Source organism: Ambystoma mexicanum, chromosome 5q (assembly GCF_040938575.1).
Source record: "Ambystoma mexicanum isolate Mex_15411 chromosome 5q, UKY_AmexF1_1, whole genome shotgun sequence".
NCBI classification, from domain to species: domain Eukaryota; kingdom Metazoa; phylum Chordata; class Amphibia; order Caudata; family Ambystomatidae; genus Ambystoma; species Ambystoma mexicanum.
The window spans coordinates 874,238,722-874,259,835 of NC_090933.1; the positions used below are offsets into that span (position 1 = coordinate 874,238,722).

The 21,114-nt window shown below is 48.3% G+C and overlaps 1 protein-coding gene across 2 annotated transcripts in view; it reads left to right on the forward strand.

Moving 5' to 3' along the window:
* Positions 1–7,862: 7,862 nt before the first annotated feature.
* Positions 7,863–21,114, forward strand: part of CDH17 (cadherin 17) — a 440,636-nt gene continuing 427,384 nt past the window's right edge. The window contains exon 1 of one of the 2 annotated variants that reach the window (XM_069621361.1): positions 7,863–7,931. Coding sequence is in view for 1 of the 2 variants with exons in the window: in XM_069621360.1 (XP_069477461.1) it covers positions 9,318–9,325 (8 nt within the window). In the remaining variant the exon portion in view is untranslated. Of the gene's footprint in view, positions 7,932–9,146; positions 9,326–21,114 lie in introns of those variants that run through there. The other variant, XM_069621360.1, reaches the window with a different exon arrangement.

Sequence of the window (21,114 nt, forward strand, 5' to 3'; positions counted from 1 at the left end):
ATGGTCATCCTTTTGATACCATGCAAGGCATCCCTGCATTTCCACTTGGGGGAGGGGTGGTTTGCTTGTAGCCATGCTACCATTGCATGCACATTGCACGTGATGCCTGAATTTGACCTTGCACTGCCTTCACATTTTCTGATACACATCATGAAGTACTTGTACATGTAGATAGTGAGTAACGTACAAATTTGCTGCACTGCATCGACCCACTTCTGAGCGATATAACAGCCTTCTACATGCCTAATCACAGAAGCAATGTCAGGTTGACCGAGCATGCATGGCAAGTTCTCTTTTGTGTGTGACATGTCTGCTTGATGTGTTTGGTGTCTGTGTGATCTCTATGTGTGTGTGTGTTGTGTGCTTCTAGCATGTGTAGTGACCTTTTTTCTCTCTACTTTTCAGATGATGACGCGATGGTGTTGTTATGCCAGGCACAGGGTTGTTATCACTACAGCAACCCGGCACGTGGGTGGGGCACGTGGGGGGTTGTGGGGTGGTAGGCCACGAAAAGCCACATGTGCTACAGACCATCTTGTCTTTGGCTGGCAATGATGACCACTCTGACGTCCATGTCGAGTGGATGTGCATCAGGTCCATATGTCAGGGGTGAGTGATTCTGATGTGGGCACTCCTCTGTCCGCGACACCTGCACTGAGGGGTCAGACAGTGTTGGAACCTCTGCCTGTGGTGGAACGGGACGCAGGGTCACCCTCTACACCAGTCGCTGATATGCCTGGGCCATCACGTCGACGGGGGCATGTAGTCGTGCAGCCGCGGGCGGTGCCAACACAACGAGGACACCTGGTCCTTGGGTCCTGCAAGTGTCAAGCCCACCAATGCGGTGGCCGCGCGCAACCGCGGTATACTGAGTGGGAGCAAGGCATGACTACCAATTCTGAACGCCAGGGGGCAGCAATGGAGAACATCGCTGTGAGCATGGAGCGTGTGGCCCAATCCATGCTCCCCCGTGTCCCCCCTGCTAGGCAGGTGCTTCTCCAGCAGCAGCGGCACGGTCCATGGCCCACTCGCTCAGGCTGGGCATGGCAGCCTCAGACAGGGCACGCCAGGCATAAATGTTGTCTCTGCGTGAAGCAATTGCTGCTCACGCAGAGGCACACAGGGAGGCCCTGAGGGCTGAGTATGAGTCCCTCAGATCCACTCTGGGTGTCCTCTTGATGTCCCAGAGGGCGCGGTCAGAGGAGAGGTTTGAGCAGCTTGAGCATAACATCTAGGCTGAGCTACGTGCTTGCCGGGAGGTGCATCAGTTGTCCAGCCAGGCCTTGCAGGAAGAACTCTGTGTTACACGTGTTACTTTGCAAGAGGAAGCACGCGTATCACGGGAGGTTCTGCATGCAGACCTTCATGTCATCGCCACACAGAACCAGGCTCGCCCATCCGGCAGACTTACTGCCGATGAGGGGCAAGCTGTGGCTAGGCGTGGTCAGGCTCCTGTGCCACGTCCTCCTTTTCAGGAAGAGCCACCAGACTCGGACGACGAGGTATCTCCCACATAGGTCGGGCTGTGCAGGCGTTGAGCCCATGGAGGTTTTTTCTTTCCTCAACATCATCGCATGTGGGTGTTGAGCAGCACCCTGTACCTCCTCCCTCCTGGATGCCCCCACCCCCCCCCCCCCCCCGGGTCGTATGTGGCCATTTTTGATTTTTTTTTTAGTTTATTTAGTTAACTTTCAATTTGATAGTTTAATTATGTAATGTAGGTTTTTCATAGTTAGTCTAATTAGTTAATATAGTTTAAATTGCTTGTCTATTGTGCATGTGACGGTGTGGTGCTTTGTGGCTTTTGAAAGCATCCACTGTCTGTTCCAGCTGGTCCCTTCAAGCTTGTCTTGTGTATGTGTTTGCACCTTAGGGTCCTGACTCACATATGCCACTCCTGCTTCCCTTATCCATGGGCTCGCAAGGATGGTTCGGTGTGACAGTCTATTACACAAGGGATTTGGACTGTCATATCTGTGGCATGTCTGCTGCTGTACTACTTGTGTTGACATCCCTAGTGGGGATGATAGGGGTGATATTGACCACAGTTCTTCCTTTGCTAGATGGGTGGTTTCATGATTCATGTGTGAATTAATTGCTATACATTGTGTAGTATGTTTCTTATCTTTACTGTACATGTGCTTGATGCAATTCATGCTGTAGACAGTGGCTAACACACTTTGCCTGTGAAAGTCGCACTGATGGAGTGATTTCTGATGTACGTCTCTGACATGGTCCAGTCATGACATGCCTAGGAGACACACACAGGGAAATTTCATACATTATTCATGTGTTTTCTGCCCTTTCTGCAGGGGGATGAGCCTCCAGACCACCTTTCCAGGCAGACATGGCCCATTGGACGTCTGGAAGCTGGCCACGTTCGGTGGTGCAGACATGCGCATGTGTGCGCAGGCAGAGCCACAGGGATTGCGCTCATACATCCTACAGAAGCTGACGTGTTTCAAGGAACTCCAGCCAAGGTGAGCAGCACAAGGGCGCCACACCGCAGCCAACCTTCCACCAGGCCAGTTGCACATGCATGCTAAGTAGCACCACTGAGGTGAGCTTGGACAGATGTTGGTGTTGAAGTGCACAGTACAGCTAAGATGCGTTGGTAGACTAATGGCTAGTTGGTGGGAAAGTTGTCAGAGGCACATGCAGGGGCAGTGGCACATATCCTCCGGTCCACTATGGTCCATTGAGGCAGTTGTATTAGCCATGTAGCGTTCCAAGACAGGGAAAGAAGCAGCTTACAGGGACAGATAGCGAGGGACAGACTTGTGTGCAGTGCATTTCATTTTCATGTTGAAATTGCCACATGCACTACCTACTTTATTTAGGTTATGCTGGAACACGACTTGTACTGAAGCCGTACCTTGCTAAATGCATCTGGCTGCTTACCCAGGGAACATTGGATGTTGTGTGAATCTCGACACATTGGTCTTCCATTTGCCACGCACCCACCGGCTCATGACTTACTGCATTGACTGTGTATGAACCATCACAGGGGGAATCTTATGTCTGGGTAAGAAGCACCACACTAGATAGTTTGTTTGTAGAGTATTTTGTTACTTTGGGGCATGCATGGTGGTGTGTGTGTGTGTTATGGGCACGCACAGATTAGTGACTCTGGCTCTCTTTGCAGCATTGAACTGCTCATGTTACCGGACCTGAGAGTGCGCAGGCAGGAGGCTAGCACTCACCCCAGAGATAAGTTGCTCTTTGACTTCAATTTGAGTAATTTGGCACTATGTGCATGATGTACACGTTTGGTCTGATTGTGTATGTGTTAATGTGATTATTATATTTTTGTACATTCCCTACTTTCCCTTGTCAATCCTACTCCCCTCTCCTTCCCTTCATTCATTCCGGTTATCCAGTATACCAATGCCTGTCCCGGCTGCATATCCCTGACCCTCCTTCCCCACCAGGGTCTCAGAGGCCTGTGTGAGTTTGACCTTGCAGGCACCCAGACCACGGTGGGGGTGGTTGCTCGTGCCACTCCTGCGCCTGTACATAGAAGCTGTGACAGTACACATCAGTTCGTGGTGCATCATTCTATATTATGTACCAAACATGGTACACATCCTGTTGTGACATGGTTTTACTGTGCTACCTTGGTTGTTCCATCATTGTGCTAGTACTTGTGCTTTGTGACGTACTGCTACTTCAGGTCATCTACTGGAGGCTCTTCTGGTTTGTTTTGCTGCCTGCAGGCTTTTTGCTTGGCTTCTGTATTTGCCTGCTTTGAGTTCTCTTTGATTTGGTGTTTATGCAAGTCAAGGTGGCCTCTGAGGGTGCTGGACACTTTTTACACGCAAGGTGGAAGATGGAGACAAAGGGGAAGGGTGATCCGGTGGCCAGGTGAACTTCAAGGATGAAGGCTACATACCCCATGCGCAGTTGTTCAATGGGTCATGGTGATATGTGAGGGAGGGGGGGTATTTTGTTGTTGGACAGTTGCCTTGCCCCACAGTGTGATGGGCACCCTGACATTGTAATTGTGGTATCCTATGTACATGATGTATTCTGCTGATCAATGGCTGTTCATGTTTTGTGTTTACCTTTCAGGTGTGAGGGTATAGTTGTGGCTTGACATGCTGGGGTGTACACATGGGCAATGTTCACATGTGATGAGGACACTGATGGTCACTTGATTGCACATGCATGTATTGAGTGCATGTCCCTACTGACACACACACTCGCACTATGATCCACAACATGTACAACCACCCTTCCATGTCCACATGTGCACTCAGTTTGCCTTCTGGGGCCCACTGTGTCCCTGCAGCACATGATCTATTAGCATTTGTGGATCCTGTACATGCGTGATTTTTTTTTAATTTAGTTTGTCGTTTTCATGTGATGCTCAGGGTGTGCGTCACCCACAATGGCTGGTCACTATGCTGTGTGCTGAGCAGTGTGTTGCAGGAGATGGACACAGCTCACATATTAAGCAGTGTTGATTTTGCCGTGCACAATGTGCATGTGAACAGGCATTCATTGTTATGTTCAAGCTACAACTGTTGTTATGCATTTGGGTATGACTTGCTTTGTGTCGGAGGTTGTTGGTCAGTCATTTCATCTGATTCCATGTCAGGCATCATTGTCTGATGCCACTTTGCATTTTTCACATGTCAATGTGCACATTATTGTTACTGTGTTGGTGTTTTGCTATTGCTTGCCATGTCATGTTGTGGTTTTGGTGGCTTTGGGTGACATACCAGTGATTGTCATGGCCTGTTTTGCAGGTCTGTGTGATATACACCTTGCATGTGTACCTTTTGGTCACACAGGATTGGTCAGGTTTGAGTAGCTAGGGATGCACACAATGTGGCACTTCCATGGCAACATTCTCAGGGTGCTAAGGTTGTGACAGTTGACTGTCTCTTTGTCATCATCTATTGTCACCTGGTATGTGCCAGGCCTGTGTGCACTCCGCAGGGGTGGGAGTTTAGGTGAAAAATGTGGCCACAAGCTGGGTCCGGGCTGCCTCGCCAAGTGCCCTATCCCCTCCCATGGGCAGCACCTGGGCCTGTGGTTGCGGATGTGGGGGCACCACCATGTCCACCGGTACACCCTGTTGTGTTGCAACATTGTGCAGGACACATGCTGCCACATTGATCCTGCACACTACTGGGGGTGCATAGAGTAGCTGCCCGCCAGAGCAGTCAAGGGAGCGGAAGTGTGACGTGAGCACTCCGAATGTGCGCTCCACTATGGCCCTGGTTGCAATATGGGCAGCGTTGTATCTTACCTTGGGTGGGGTGGTGGGGTTCCGGATTGGCGTCATCATATGGTTGCTCAGGGGGTAGGCACTGTCCCCTAGAGAGGTGATAATGGTTGTGATTATTGGGGTTTGTGTATTTGTCAGTGTGTGACATGCATGCATGTGCACGGGCATTTGTACTCATCTAGGAGCCATGTGTCGCCATGCTGCCCAGCTTCCAGGGCCCGGCTCAGGGCGGACATTCTGTATATGAAACTGTCATGGGTGGAGCCAGGGTAGTTTGCATAGACAATGGTGATGATTCCCTTGGCATCACATATCACCTGCACATTGATGGAATGCCAGTGCTTGCGGTTTCGGTAGATGTGCTCAGTGGCCCTAGGTGGACGTAGGGCCACATGGGTGCAATCTATGGCACCGAGCACTTTGGGGAAGTGTGCCACCCTGTAAAAGTCCTGGACAACGGCCTGCCTTTCTGCTGGTGTTCTGGGCATGTATATGTGCCTGCGGACTAAGGGGCGCGCAGTCATGATTTCCAATACCTGGTGTAGGCAGCGTGACTGCGTGGCCTGTGAGACCCCTCCCACTATGGCAGTAGTCCGCTGAAATGACCCAGTGGCCAAAAAATGCAGGACATTGAGCACCTTCTCCAAAGGGCTCAATGCTTGGGAGCAGAGGGCGGGGGATGTAAGGTCATTTTCCCACTCCCTGACCAGGTCTAGGATGATACTAGGAGGAAACCTATACCTGCCGTAGAACTGGTCGTCAGGCATCCCAAAAAGGGGGGAAAAAATGCGGGCCCTGGCTATTCTCCTCCTCCTGCGGTGTCCCACGATCAGTGCTGCGACAAATGGGGCATTCATCGCGCTTTTATACTGTGCGCGGGGACGCTTACGCCTGCCTTCCTGTGGCGGATGTGTTGACGCATGTGCGCATCTTTTAGCGTGCGCTTGTTTCCCGTATTCAAATCCATAAATACGAGTTGTTCGCGTGCGTGTGGGCGTTCCGTGTATTTCCCTGCAGTACTTCCCCAGTTACGCCCTTCTTTTTCACGCGTTGTTCCCCATTCCGTGTGTTACGCCCCGTGTCCCCCCCCCTTTTTGGTGTGTGTGCGGACGTTGTGCGCAGTCCCTGTGAGCATCTCGCACAGCGTTTGGGTTGTTGCAATGACGTGTGCGCCTGTGTGCGCCACGCACAGATTTGGCGCACAACCAGTGGAAAACACGCGCAGCGCCTTCCTTGAATTGCAGGTGTGCACGTGCGTTTGCTTTCTCACGCTTGCGCCACCTTGCGCTGCGATTTTCGGCTCACGTTTGTTCCGTGAATCGGCCTGCTAATGGCGAGGATGTTATGATCAACGAGGTCAAAGGCTGCAGTAAGATGCTTTGCCTTTGTCTGGTTGCTGGAGAATAGATGTTTTTAAATCAAGGAGAGTGGTTTCTGTGCTATGATTGCTTGTGAAGCCTGATTGGTTAGAGCCAAGAATGTTATATGCAATGGCAGTCCTCATCTTGGTGACGGCCTGAACAATTCTGAAAGTCATTCTGGATGGATTCTAGAGGTGCCATTGGTTCGAATTGGGATGTAGCAAGGGTGTATGTACTTAATTGTGACTTGGGGTCATTTCCTTCAAGTGACTGAGTGTATGGGGTGCTTGCGGAGGCTCGGTTTATGAGATGTTGGATGGTACTGCATAGCGGTCAATCGATAGGATGGGTACGAGGGGACTGGATACATATTCCTTTTGGTGTATCTCCACAAGAATGGGTAGGGGCTCAAAGAGACTGTGGTAGGTTACCAGGTTCAAGGCAAAAACTGCAGTCACCTGGGAGTATTAGGTGAGTGCAAGAGATGATTGTGGGGGTTAAAAGATGGGGTTAGGCAGGTTTAAGTGGGTTACAGTTTGTATATGCAGAGTATATATATCACAGGAAGAAGGCAGTAGATATTGAGAATGAGGTAGTGTTGAGGACTTGGCGATTCAATTATAGAGTCTGCTGCGGGGACATAGCCAGCCGCCCATGTCATGTGTAATAGATAGGGCTTGTGCAGGACATGGACAGTATACTGGTTAAAAATGATGGCGTTGCCCACACCCATCTTGTCGGTGTAATCTTTGTGAAAAATGTTGAAGGGCTGCCTACGCCCTCAGTTTTTCTACAGCCGATAAAATGAGAGCCATGAAACTGGGTAGTAAAAACAATTCTTATGACAGCATTTAGAAGTGGGCAGAAACTGGCAATGAGTTCTCCATAAGTAAACCTGATATTATTTTTCAGTAAAGCCTGGGGCTCACACCTACACTGGTGCATTAGGTGTCTCCAGTCTTTTAGATCACAAAGCTAAGGATCGGACAAAGAAATGAAATCCCAAAGCCACACCTGTGCGATTGGAGCCATTTTGTACTTATTGTTTGTAGAATAATGACAAATGATTGCCTGGCACAGAAACCGTATAAACCAACAGAGTAATAAAGTCTGCCAAGAAAGAGAGCAGGTTGACAGTTGGAGGGAAAATGGTGGTTGTTCTGAAATGACTCTCCAGCCACACCCTGCCATAAAAATTGATGTAACCGGTTAATGTTTGGCCAGAAATGTAATAACTTGTAAACTACTGCACACATCAGCTCCAGAAGGGCACCCTTGGACCCAACAGACGATCGCAAGGTCCACAGGGGAGAAGACATTTCTGTCTGATTCAGGTAACGGGTCTCTTCTTCCAAACTAAAGCTTTTTTCTGTAGTTGTTTTGCTTGAATCTATAGGGTGTGGGTGTGATGGCGGGAGAAGGGGTGATGTGAGGTAGGCAGCACAGGGGAGGGAGGGATTCTCAGTGAGGGCGGTGGAATCTGTTTGGCATTGTTTGCACCTGGGGCAGGGAGATTTGGGAGTGGATCGCCCGGAGCGTTCGATCGCAGTGTTTCGCTGAAGAGCCATGGTTATTTCATGTGTCTCCTTTACCTCACTTTCTGTGGTAGGGGATCATGTGTTATCATGCTCTCTTATCTCACAATCAATGGGGCTTACTGCCCAAGGGCTCACGGCTCCCCAGGCAAAGTTCCAGCTTGGCGCGTCCCTTGCCTTGCTGTGGTAGCAGATTTGATGTTGTGGTGCCAATATATGCCAGCTGTCCCCTGGCTGCTAGCTTCCTAGGTAGCCACCAGTGGTAAGAATTGTCTTATCGTGGAACCGGCCTGTCACTACTGCGTTGGGTGGGTCGGGTCTTTGACCCCCCCTGAGGAACACTTCCTGGTAAATGTGCTCGAAGGTGCGAGATAGGGTGGTGGCAGGGGTGTTGGGGAAAGAGGTACTTACCAGGGGGTTGCCCTGCACCTCTCCCTCTTTCTTCCCTGTGCCCGCTGGCTGTTTGGTCATGTTATCATGTTAAATTGTTTTAAAAGGTAGCAAATGTTTGCACAGTAAAATGCGGCCTGTTTACCTCCGAAGGGTTTAAACTGTATTGTGCATGTAGTCTGGATGAGGCCATGCGCATGCGCGGCCCCTTTCCCTTGCCACCAGCTCCAGACCACAACATCCTTAAACTCACTAAGGAGTTTCCTTTGAAATGCACGCTTCCTCTATGTGTCCAGCTGAACAAAAAACATGTCAGAATATACCCTAAATGAAAGTGACAGGAAGTGACCTTATTTTCAACTGCTGCTTGGTGAATTTTTCATTGTTCAATTGTAGTTGTCCATCTTGTTACTATGTTTTATTGTGCGTGGATTCTGTAGTCAGTTGCGTAATTGCGTGTCTTTTAAGGTCTCTTTAGACCAAGTCAAGTGAATTGAAAAGAATAGACTTCATTTTCTAAAGGGTGGGTGCGTTTGATTCTCTTGCAGACGCGAAGAGGCGAAGTGGCGGCTGTTTGCTTTGGCATTCCTGTCAACCCGAAGCTGAGCCGCGCTTCACAGCAAGCGCCCCTCCCTCGTGCCTCACAAACAGTCAGGGCAACTGAGGGAGACGTGTATGCTTGTGACTTAGCTTTATGTGTACTCCGGCCCCAGGCATGGATCCCAGAAGGCCCTTGTGAATGCTGCACCCGAACCACACCTCTATACGGGCATGTGGCGCTCAACTAGCCACTGAATGACTGGGTGAGTCAATACATGAAATAATGCATGTATGTGAACATTTTCAGGCATCGCGGCTTTCACAACTAAGAACATAGCAGTACGACAACATATACATTAAACCGTTTTAAAAGAGATTTAAAACAGTGACGAAGGTAAATAAAACAGGCTCGGAAAAAACAAAAAAGCTCAAATAAAACAGAGAATGAATACGTGGACAAATAAATGAGAAAAAAAAACGCGTCGGGCTGGGTCGGCTGGTATTGTGCAGAGATAGTAGTCATGGCGCGAACGTTTTGGAAGAGGAGAAGAGAACGGGTAAATGGGCCAGAGAGAGGCAAATGGATCCGATAAGAAGATACCCACGGTTAGCTGTCAATTACTAAAATGTGTGTACAAGGGTTGGATGGGAGAATACGTGAGCAACCGTCCCGGACACGTGCTGAACTCGCTGACTAACCGTGTCGTTCCCGGATCTCACCACCGTGGAGGCAGAGTGGGGCAGCATGACTCCGCTATAGCCTATGCTGTACACACGCAGCGCCAGAGTGGCTTAGCAACTGCAACTCTTTACTGCTTCTGCTGTCGTTGGACATATCCCGTTTCGCCATTATGGCCATTACGTTCAACTTTAGGCAGTGGTCGAAGTGAGCGGGAGCAGTCGGGAGCGGTGCTCCTATACTTTTTAAAATTACCTTGTACAGCTCCTATACTTTTATTTTAAAAAGAAACCGTTCCGGAATGGTTTTCTTTTAAAATAAAAGTGTAGGAAGAAGTTGAAACCTTCACTTTCAGTGCACTGCACTGAACGTTCCATTAAACATCAGGTGCAAGTGTTTGCGGGGGTGTATTGTGTGTGGGAGGGGTTGTGGCAATGGGGTTTGTGGGGAGCAGGGGCAGGCCAACAGGGAACATAGCTCCACTACTTCTTTTCATACACTTCGACCACTGACTTTAGGGCATCTTGTAGAAGTGGCCCTACTGTGCTTGTGAAGTCAGCTTGCTGATCACATGGTAGAGTCGTTGTTGCCTCCCTGTCTGAGGAGACACTTTGGCCCTGATTCACAAAGCGTTTTTCAATGCGAAAATCCCATTGAAAAGCGCCTTGTGAATCAGGCCTCTTGCTTTCCAGGGCGTGGTGTAAGCCTCCTTCACCTCATAGCGGGAACATATGTGCTCTTTTTCACCTCACGGTGGCAGAATGACGCAGCCTAGATTTAAAGGCCAAAATCTTCTTTGCCCCCATTTCCAGAGAGGGTGACACTGGCCTGTAGCAGGGGCCTGTCCAGACTCTCTTGACTGGGGTGCCCCAAGTGGGCCACTGACCTATGCAAGGGTGGCATGAAGTACGAGCGCACACTCACACATAACGATCATAGTTTAGGATAATTGGGTGGCACCTGGGGTGGCCAAACAGATTCCAGGGGTAGCACGTGTCACCCTGGGCCACTCCCTGGACATGCCACTGGGTGAGGTCCTTCTGAAGTCCTTCCTCTAAATGAGATTTATTATAAGCAGCCTTCCCTCTCTCCTGGTGGCAGAGGCACGGATAGGGTGGCATGGAGCCAGCTGTGTAGGAGATGGAAGCCCATGTATGGCCCGATCTAATTCCGGTTTTACTCAATATTACCACGTTTCTTTCTTTTTTTTGTTGCTGCGCACACGCCTCGTTCTTCTGTACATGAAGGACTCTCGTGTAGCACACCTGTGTTGCTTTCTTTGAAAGTGACGTCATTGACTTTTCCATTACAGCGTAATTGGGAAATTTGGGCGTACATTCTAGGCCATATCAATGAGTACTCTGCGTTTCCTAGGCGACATTTAGGTAGCACAGGCCACTCGTGATACTCTCGGCGGCGGCGCTATTTGATTGGTTGGTACCCGATGTCGTTCACGAGTGCCCCTGAGGGACATGATACTATTTGAATCAAACCAGCCGAGGTGTGGTTTAGTGGCTACCTGGAGAGCTGAGTTCTAATCACAATTTTGACACTTTGCTAAACTAATTCTCTAATCCTAGCACATCACTGTAATCCCCTATTCTGCAATTTGTAAATATATATAATGGGCCCATACTTTTAGAAGGTACGCTGTGGCATCTGGCTTTATGTCACGTGTTCACATCCTGTCTCTCATCAACTACTGGTTATATAGGCCTACCATAAGTGGGCATATTAGCGCGTGTGCACGCACACAGACATGCGCACGCGCATACACACTCACACATCCCAACAATGTTCTCTCAAATAGAACTTCACGTTTCTGTTGCTTATGCTGCAATGCATGTTTTCGGTAAAGGGTAATTTATGTATTTGTATTTCTTAAAATGGTTTTTTATTATTTATTTATTTTATTTATTAGTATTTGGTTTCAGTTCATATAGAAATGCACATCATACATTTAAAAGGGAGCGAATTCCATTAAATTACAATGTAAGTTCCAAAAAAACAAAATAAACACATTTCATCATTCCTTCTCAAGTAAAATAAAACATCACAAAAATATCAAAATACTCAATTGATCCAAATTAAAACATACACAATTCATATAAAATTCAGTTTCATTATACATGTTGCCAACACGGTGGTGGAGACTTAAAATAAAACTACCAGGCTCCAGTCTTTAACCTTCAAAATTCTTTGCAAACTGTATAATTGTGTGGACTACACAATTATACAGTTTGCCAAAGAATTTTGAAGGTTAAAGACTGGAGCCTGGTAGTTTTATTTATACAGTTTGCAAAGAATTTTGAAGGTTAAAGACTGGAGCCTGGTAGTTTTATTTTAAGTCTCCACCACCGAGGACATACATGTTGGGCTTCACCTTCATAAGCAGCCAGCCCTTATAGGCTCAATCCTTTCAAATGCTTTTCTGCCTGCAACCAAACACGAAAAAGTGCAATGTGCAATGAATCAGACCCCGATGAGACCAACATCCTCAGTCTGTATCATGTTGCAATTGTGCACAAATTTGTCAACAAAGTCCATATACACAGTTCCCCGCATCTTGCATTCAGTGACTACGTGTTTTGCAGATTCGGGTTGGTTAGACAACTTGCACATGCAACAATACCTCTGCTCTGGGGGGATTTTTAATGTGGATCCCCGGATTGTTAACAATGGGAGCTGGTTCGTGTGTAAGAGCAACATAAGATTTGGCACTGCAGGGCTCCGTCTTTGAAGTTTTCACGATATGATATGATAGGTTATTTATAACGCGCTTAATAACACCACTAATATCAGATAGCGCAACTATCTAGGTGAAGAAGGCCTTGGTTTGACTCTACTCCTGGCAACTAGGGGGAATTGTAACTTACCTTTTAGATGCTCCAAGCACACAGGTGTCATCTGCATTGGTGTCAGTACTTGAAGGTGCAAAGAAGACCACCCTCAGGGTGAGGATGACCATAAACCTAAAGCTTAAAGATGTGCCAGGAACAGCAGAGGCCACATGTTATGAAGTTGCATCTTGCCACACCCACATGGGCGCATGGGTTTTAAATAACTTTGCTCCCCGACCATCTCCTTGAGGCTGGTGGAGGACCTTGCCTTACTTGGATTTTATTTTCATTAAAAAGGCTGTACGTTTTGCACTTAGATAGATTTCAAGGGACACTTAAGAGGCCACGTGATTCTGATCTAGTTCCTTATAGGTTTATGGTCATACCTGTCATTGTCTACCCTCTTACAAAGACACTACATTGTGGGTTTGCCATTCCTTTAGCCAAGCCTTGATCATTTACTTGTTTTGGGCACTATTTGCCCTTTGGCACATTTAAGCGCATCTGGCATCATAAGGGTTTCATATAACTTGGGTCATTCTATGAACAATAATTTTCCTTTGAGCTTAACACTCAAACCTATAGATCTTATTTATTTATGAATTATATAGTGTTACGGTAATGCTTAAATAAATCATTGCCTTTCAGGTTTTTTCAGATGCCATTTGATAACTGGGCCAAACATATTCTAAGTTTGTTCAACTGTTTAAAAGTGATAAAACTCTGTTTAGGAAGGTTAGCATGAGATGTCATTTTTAGTTTTGGCTATTCAGTAGCTAAAGAACCACCTGCAAGTGAACAGGTTTGCATTATAGTACAGATAGGGAGAACTGGCATATGAAAAGCGAAGGTCTGCCTTCAGCCACTCGATTTATAAGTACTACGCGTTTCCTTCATTGAAGTCCAGTTAAAAACAAGCATTGGCAAAGCCAACAGTTTTGGCTTGTGTGTAATTATTAGGCATTTGCCCTGCACTGCCGTTATATACCCAGGTATTCACACCATTTTCCATGCCTACAAAAGCCAAACCTGTTAGCATTGCCAATGCTTGTTTATGTTGTTTTTAGAATTTCGTGGGCTTACAGATTCTGGTCTTAATGCAAAGAGTTTGTCATTTTGATTTTGAATGATTGACTGGTTTGGGACCTGTGTATAGCACACTCGTGCTAGAGCAGGTTTCTAGGCACTGGTCACCTAAATGCTCTGGGAAGAGAAGAGGAGGCAAGAGATGTGAGATTTTGCAACTCAGCAGCGATAGCATCACACGAGTTAGCGGCCTGAAGAGCAAATCTTCTTCCTCCTCTAGAGGACAACCTGAGACACAGGACCAACACTGGACAGCGAGACGACCCTTGCAAGGAATGGCCACACAAATAATGTTATAGCTTGTTATTTAAATTGCTTGGTACTCAGTTGTACAGATATTTAAATGTGTGGCAATTTAGTTTAAATAGCATTCTGTCTTTCACCGTTAGCCAATGCAATGAGGATCTTGCCTCTGAGACATGATCCTGTTTCTGGAGGCCGCAGATCGGTCAAACCACTGCATTGCCTGCACGCTGGAGTCGGGCAATCACGTAAGAGGTCGGACCGCTATAAAGGTCATTAGCATTATCGAGCCAGGCATCAACTACGGCACCTGAGCAAAGGGATGATTTTAGTCAAGACCCTTAGCTGGAAGAAACATCTGCTAATGTCCCTAGTAGCTTGGGTCTCGGGCGTCATACGAGTGTGTCGTTTGAAAAGCACTGATTTGTTAATTTGGGTACAGAGGCAACCAGTTGCCAAATAACAAGAACATTTAAAAATGCTGAACAAAGTAATGCAGTATATATGGTTTCTGTAGTACTCCACTACTTTTGGATTGAGGAGAAACCCTCCATCTGAACTCTTTGAGATCTACCTGCGAGGAGAGAAGATTGGAACCAAGCAAAGGTCTTCAGAGAAGAGTGAGCCACCACTCTGAAGGTGCCAGGTAGAGTGCTGTGATCCACTGTATCAAACGTGGCAGATAGAACCCTCCTAACTAATAATACTGCTTTACCTCTGTCCACTTTAGAAAGAACATCAACCCAGAGGCCCAGCCATGCCCTGGGAGAAAGTCAGAGAGTTTGTTTGTTTGTTTGTTTATTTGTATAGCGCGCCGAACCCTGGGGTATCTGGGCGCATTGCAAGTTTACATGGTTACAGAAGGACTTTTACAAGGTTAGCAGGTAATAACAATTACTTGCAAAATTAGTCACTAACATGTGACTGGAGATTCCGATACTTTACATAGAACATAGAAGAGAGTAGAGGAGAGAGAAGATTGGGCCAGTCCCACCACCACTGTCTCCGCCATTTTGGCAATTGTGTGGAAGGTGCTGATGGGAAGTAAATGACCAGGGACACAATGGTCTAGCGCTGGTTTCTTCACCAGATAAGAACATTGGTTAATCATGAAAGCGATGTATGAAGCAAATAATGCGGGGTGCTGCAACAACAAGCAGCCGGGAATGGGTTCTGCATCAACATCGCTCGTTAGGCGTGAGTCGGTGAATGGGAAGTTGGTTTAAGAATGAAGCTGGGACTGGAAGCAGGAGAGGCTGTGAGAAGGAGCCGGGGGAGACATATCAATACAATGGCCATAATTATTCATGCACACGTGTTTTATATATTTTAGACGTTGTGAAGAAGTGATGTAAAGGTTCACTCAGTGCTGAGGAATGGAGGGTAGTAGGGAAATAAGTCACTGAATTGGATAGCTACGTAGTCAATTTGAAACGTCTGTGGCTTTGATTGGCAGCAGGCCACACCTTATTGACCCAAAAACGTTTGTTAGCTTCACCAATAACCCTATTGTTGTTGATTAGCGCCTGAACATGAAACAATGTGTCAAGATTCCTACAATGTTTTACCCAAAGGCGTTCAGTGCCCCTTCTGGCCGGCCTGAGGTTTTCTAAATCTGCAACATGAGTGCGATTGCCAGGAGTTTTCCTATTCAGTAGCTGCACTTGTACGTTGTGAGTACTCACACGTACTCGTAGGACCTTCTCTTTCCTTCTCTTCATTGCTATTATATTTGCCTTTCATTCCCATGTTCCCTCAACGTTGCCCTGTGGGCGCTTTGAAGCACAATTTACTTGATGTATAACTGCCTTACAAATGCACAATAAATAAATACATAAATATTCTGACGCTGCCTACTTGCTCTTGTATCTTTTTGTGTGCTGCTCATATGTCTTCCAGTCAGAAAGCCACTTGGAAGCAAGTGCCATGCAGCACAGTGTCAGCCATTAGAGAACAGTTCTGGAAGCAGAACTGTTTCTTTCTAGAGCCTAGAGCTTAGTGCATTGCCAGGCAGCAGGCCATGGGACAGGGCTTGGTACTATTTATCACCAAGCCCTTTTGGCTTACTGCACAAAAACCCAGACTCATTTAAAAGTGGAAAAGGTCGCTTTAATGTGACAGGCCAAAGCTTACAATCAAAACGCTTAACTGGCTCCATGGCCTAACAAACCAAAGAAATATTTTAACAACCAATTAAATAAATTGAACATTTTCATTTTCATTTTCCCCCAACAATTAAATAATTAAATAACCCATTTCCTCCCTAATGATCCCTTGGATCCTACCGTCTCCTTGTCCCTTTTCCAGGCGTCCCGTTTTCTCCCAGGGGCCATGCCCCTCCAGGCTCAATACCTGTTCCCCCGGTGTGACCTGCTTGTGCAAACAGCGCCACCCCATCCTTTCCCGTGTCATTCCCCCATTGTGCTACCCTCCCCCCACATCAAAAGGGGCCATGCCCCCGGCGCCCCGACCCACTTCAACACCCTTCAAACTCCCCTCTACACCAAACTCCCCCTTCCTATGGCCTGCAGCCAGCCTGACCTGCCACATCAGCAACATATATTACACACACTTTCACAATGCCCTGACCTGTCACACAAAACTACCAACCACTACCCTCCTAACAGACCCCCAGAACTAATAAAAAACTCGCCATGTCATCTAAAAACCCCCCGCATAATCCCATGAACAATGGACCCCCCCATATTACATAAACAGCCACTACCCTAAAACGAAAATGAAGGGGTGGGAGGGCGGGACAATCACCAAGTCCTAACCGTCGCCTGCCTCCCGAACCTTCCCTGAGCCCTTAAATACCCCCCGGGAGGCGCTCTGCCCCCACGGCCACTCGCTGGCCGTGTGCAGCACCAAAAACTCCCCGGGGGGAAACGCTTCGCGTTCCCCCCGGCGCCCCCCTTTTGGCTTACTGCACAAAAACCCATACTCATTTAAAAGTGGAAAAGGTCGCTTTAATATGACAGGCCAAAGCTTACAATCAAAACGCTTAACTGGCTCCATGGCCTAACAAACTAAAGAAATATTTTAACAACCAATTAAATAAATTGAACATTTTCATTTTCATTTTCCCCCAACAATTAAATAATTAAATAACCCATTTCCTCCCTAATGATCCCTTGGATCCTACCGTCTCCTTGCCCCTTTTCCAGGCGTCCCGCTTTCTCCCAGGGGCCATGCCCCTCCAGGCTCAATACCTGTTCCCCCGGGGTGACCTGCTTGTGCAAACAGCGCCACCCCATCCTTTCCCGTGTCATTCCCCCATTGTGCTACCCTCCCCCCACATCAAAAAGGGCCATGCCCCCGGCATCAGAAAAACCCTCCCCCGAGGAGTTCTTTCTGCCCCACCCCCCCCAAACTTTTCTACCTCAAACTTTTTACCCAGTCTCCCAGCCAAGAACCCAAGTCCGCCAGGTAGTGATTATTCCCATGACGGACAAGTGTACCCCATCCTCTCTAAAGATAAGGAGACCCTCATATGTTATTTCCTTATGGTCCATGACCTGCACCGCCACCGAGGCACAAAACTTGCCCATTTCTCTGTTTATCCCCTTCCTGGCCCGCTCTATTGCTCCCTCACTTCTCCCTCCTCTCCAAACTCTTCGCGGCAACAACTTAGTCCACACCACCACTGCTTGAGGCCACATTTCCCGCACCCACACTAAGTCCCTCTTCATCTTCTTTAGCAGAGCCACCCCCGTATCTCTCACCAGGTCATTCTCCCCTGCATGCATAATCACCACCTCTGGAACCCCATAGCGTTCCCTCATCCCTGCCAATATAGGAAGCAGCTGATCCCACCGCAGGCCCCCCAAACCGTGCCATCTCACCACCACTTCCTTGTAACTGCACCCCAGTTGCCTTCCAAACACCCTTTTCTCCGCCTCTTTCCCAGCCCATTTAACAATTGAATGGCCAACAATCCAAACTTGCGCCAACTCCCCCTTCTTTCGCGCAGCATCTGAAAAAGAAATACAAAATCACTGACAAGTCAAAATATTTCGACAACAACAGTTGGCCCACAAGGTCCTACTCCACCTTCCTTCAACATTCCCGTTTACCAAACTCCCTGACGTACCCCTTGTATTTCCCAGACCTCCAAAGTCCCAATCCTTTCACCTTGTCCTCTGAAAAACCCAGCCTGGTACCCTCAGATGCTGCGACCATCCTAAATGAATGAGTCCCAAAATCCTCCGCCTTTTCCCCCACTGCCACCAGCGCCTTCCGCAATACCCTTAGCACCTGGGCCGCTGAAACCGGCGATCCATCCGCATGCTGAAAAACCAAGCCTGTCTTACCCCCACAGCGCTCCTTCCACACTTTGCCTGCCTGAACTGGGCATAAAACCTTGCTCCCTCGACCCAGCAGCACCCAAGAGCCCCTTCCCTTCTGGTCCGTCTTAGACCTTTCAATCTTGATGTCTAAACCTTCTTCTGTAATTTGAACATCTTCCCATTGCAGTCCCCCAACCCCCCCTTTTCCCCTGACCAACTCAGAAACCCTAAAAGCCCCAAAGAATAACCACGTAAAACAAGTCGCAAACAGTTCCCCTTCCCATACCGACCAGCAAACTCCCCCCACCACCTCAATCAACCTCCGCAGCAATTCCGCCGATATCGGCCTCCTCTTATCCTTGTCCCTCTTACTCTCCCTTGCCCATCCTTCCAACATCCTACTCGCCATTTCCCCCCCACTTGGCTGAAAACCCCAAAACCATTTCCCATAAAAGGCAATCCCAGCTATCTTCCCCGCTATCGTTGCCCTTGACCAGCCCCTGTCCATGCACCTCAGGAGGAAATTCGTGACATCATCCCTCCTCCGCTCTTCCGCATCCCATCTACCCTTCCAACTACAAGCTCCTCCTCTAATAAAATCCTCCCAGGCCCTCCTGTATGACTTCTTAGATGCCAAGGCCAAAGAACCACCAAAGCCAGCACTCTCAGCCTCCTATCTTCCACAGCTTCTCCGGAATCTGCTGCCCCTCCTGATCTGCATCTGGAGCCAATCCATGGAATCTCTGCCATTGAAAACGAGATAATGCATCAGCGATGCCATTATCCTTGCTCGGCACATGTGTTGCCTTAAACACCACATTCCATTCCATGCATCGCCGAACAAATTCTCTCATCAGTCTTGCCACCCTCTGATCCCTAGCTGACTGCCTGTTCGCCACATGGACCACGCATTCGTTGTCAACATTGAAGTTCACCATCCTGTTTTGCAACTCCTTCCCCCACAACTCCAATGCCACTAGTAATGGAAAAAATTAGAGAAATGCTATACTCCTCCCTTCCTTCAACCACCGCGCTGGCCACTTCTCCGCACACCACTTTCCCCCCCAAAACACTCCGAAACCTCCGGCCCCTGCTGCATCCGAAAATATCTGAACTTCCCATGTCACGGGGTCTCCCTGCAACCACATTGACACTCCATTGAAATTCTCTAAAAAGCGCAACCAAATTCTGCAATCCTCCCTCACTGCCCCCGATACTCTTATCCGATGATGTGGGCACTTTGCTCCCGCCATGGCCCTTGCCATGTTCCTGCAAAACGTCCGCCCTGGGGCCACCACCTTACATGCAAAATTCAGATGCCCAACCAATCTCTGCATCTCCACCAGCATCATTTTCTTGGCCCCCACTGCTTTCTCCAACAGTACCACCAATTTGCTCACCTTGTCGTGCGGCAAGCGTGAGGTCATGGCCACTGAATCCAGTTCAATTCCTAGAAATGTTAACACCACTGCCGGCCCTTCTGTTTTGTCTTCGGCTAATGGTACACCCAGCTCCTCCATCAATTCCTGAAACAACTTTAGCATTTCTTTGCAATCCTCCTCTCTTTTTGCCCCGCTAATGAACAGAAAATCATCCAGATAGTGCAGCACACTCTCCCACCCCGAACTGAATGAGAAAACCCACTGTAGAAAAGAGCTGAACCGTTCAAACAAAGCACAGGAAATTGCGCACCCCATTGGCAATGCTTTGTCTATGTATATGCGGTCCTCAAACTGCAAACCCAACAACCAAAAATCCTCCGGGTGCACCGGCAATAACCTGAAAGCCGCCTTGATATCGCACTTGGCCATGAAGGCCCCTCCCCCTTCCTTCCTTATCAACTCAACCGCCTGGTCAACACTTGCATACACAACCCCACATTCTTCCGGGGCAATGAAATCATTAACTGACATACCCTCCAGCCATGACAAATGATGAATCAGTCTGAACTCTCCCGGAGCTTTCTTGGGCACCACCCCCAATGGGGATATCACTAAATCACCCGGCATGTCATCAAATGGGCCCACTATCCTTCCTGCCGCTATTTCCTTGTTCAATTTTTGTCATACCACCTCAACGTTCTCTCTTGCCGACTTCAAATTTTCAGCCCACCGACGCACCCTTGGGCCCTGGTAACCTAATCTGAACCCCTGACAAAACCCCTCACTCAAAATCTTAGCCCCTTTCCTATCCGGATAAAATTGCAACCATTTTTCCAACACAACCACTTTAATTGGAGTAAAAGCTTTTCCCCACAACCCCTTTTCCTGAACCTCTCCCCCTCCCCCTGTCTCCCTGTTGGAAACACTGCGTGAGAGGGTGTTTTCCCCCACATTTGCTACACTCATGCCTGAACCTACACAGGGTCCTTGTGCAGCCGTCCTTATTATACCCCCAGCACGCTGCTGAGGACTGACCCCTGCCTCCTCCCTCCACCCCCTCAATGGCGGGGCGACCAAGAAAGGGCCGGAAAGGCACAGGCAGCCCACTTGCTGTGTGCAATGTCGGGGCAGGCCTTGTTGGGGCCATCCATTGCAGCCAGAGATCCATATCTATCTCCCCCCAGACCGCCTGCCTGTCCTCTGCCATTCTCGCTCTGAATTCCTCATCATATCTTACCCAGGCAAAGCCCCCAAAACTCGTGAAAGCCTTCCTTATTACATCGATATATTTAAGCAGGGCCACGCAACGCTCCGGGAATTTTTCGCAATACACACTGGCATAAATGATAAACGCCGACGTCCAATTCTCAATAGTCACCGGGACCCTTGGGCGTGAAGCCAGTTCCCTCTCTTCCTCCTTAGACCCCTCCTTTGCTCTCACTTCCCTATGGAGCAATTTAAAGACATCCACAAATTCCCCCGCCTGAATCTTCTCCCTGGTCGCTGCCATCAAGTGCGCCCCCAATGGTTTTG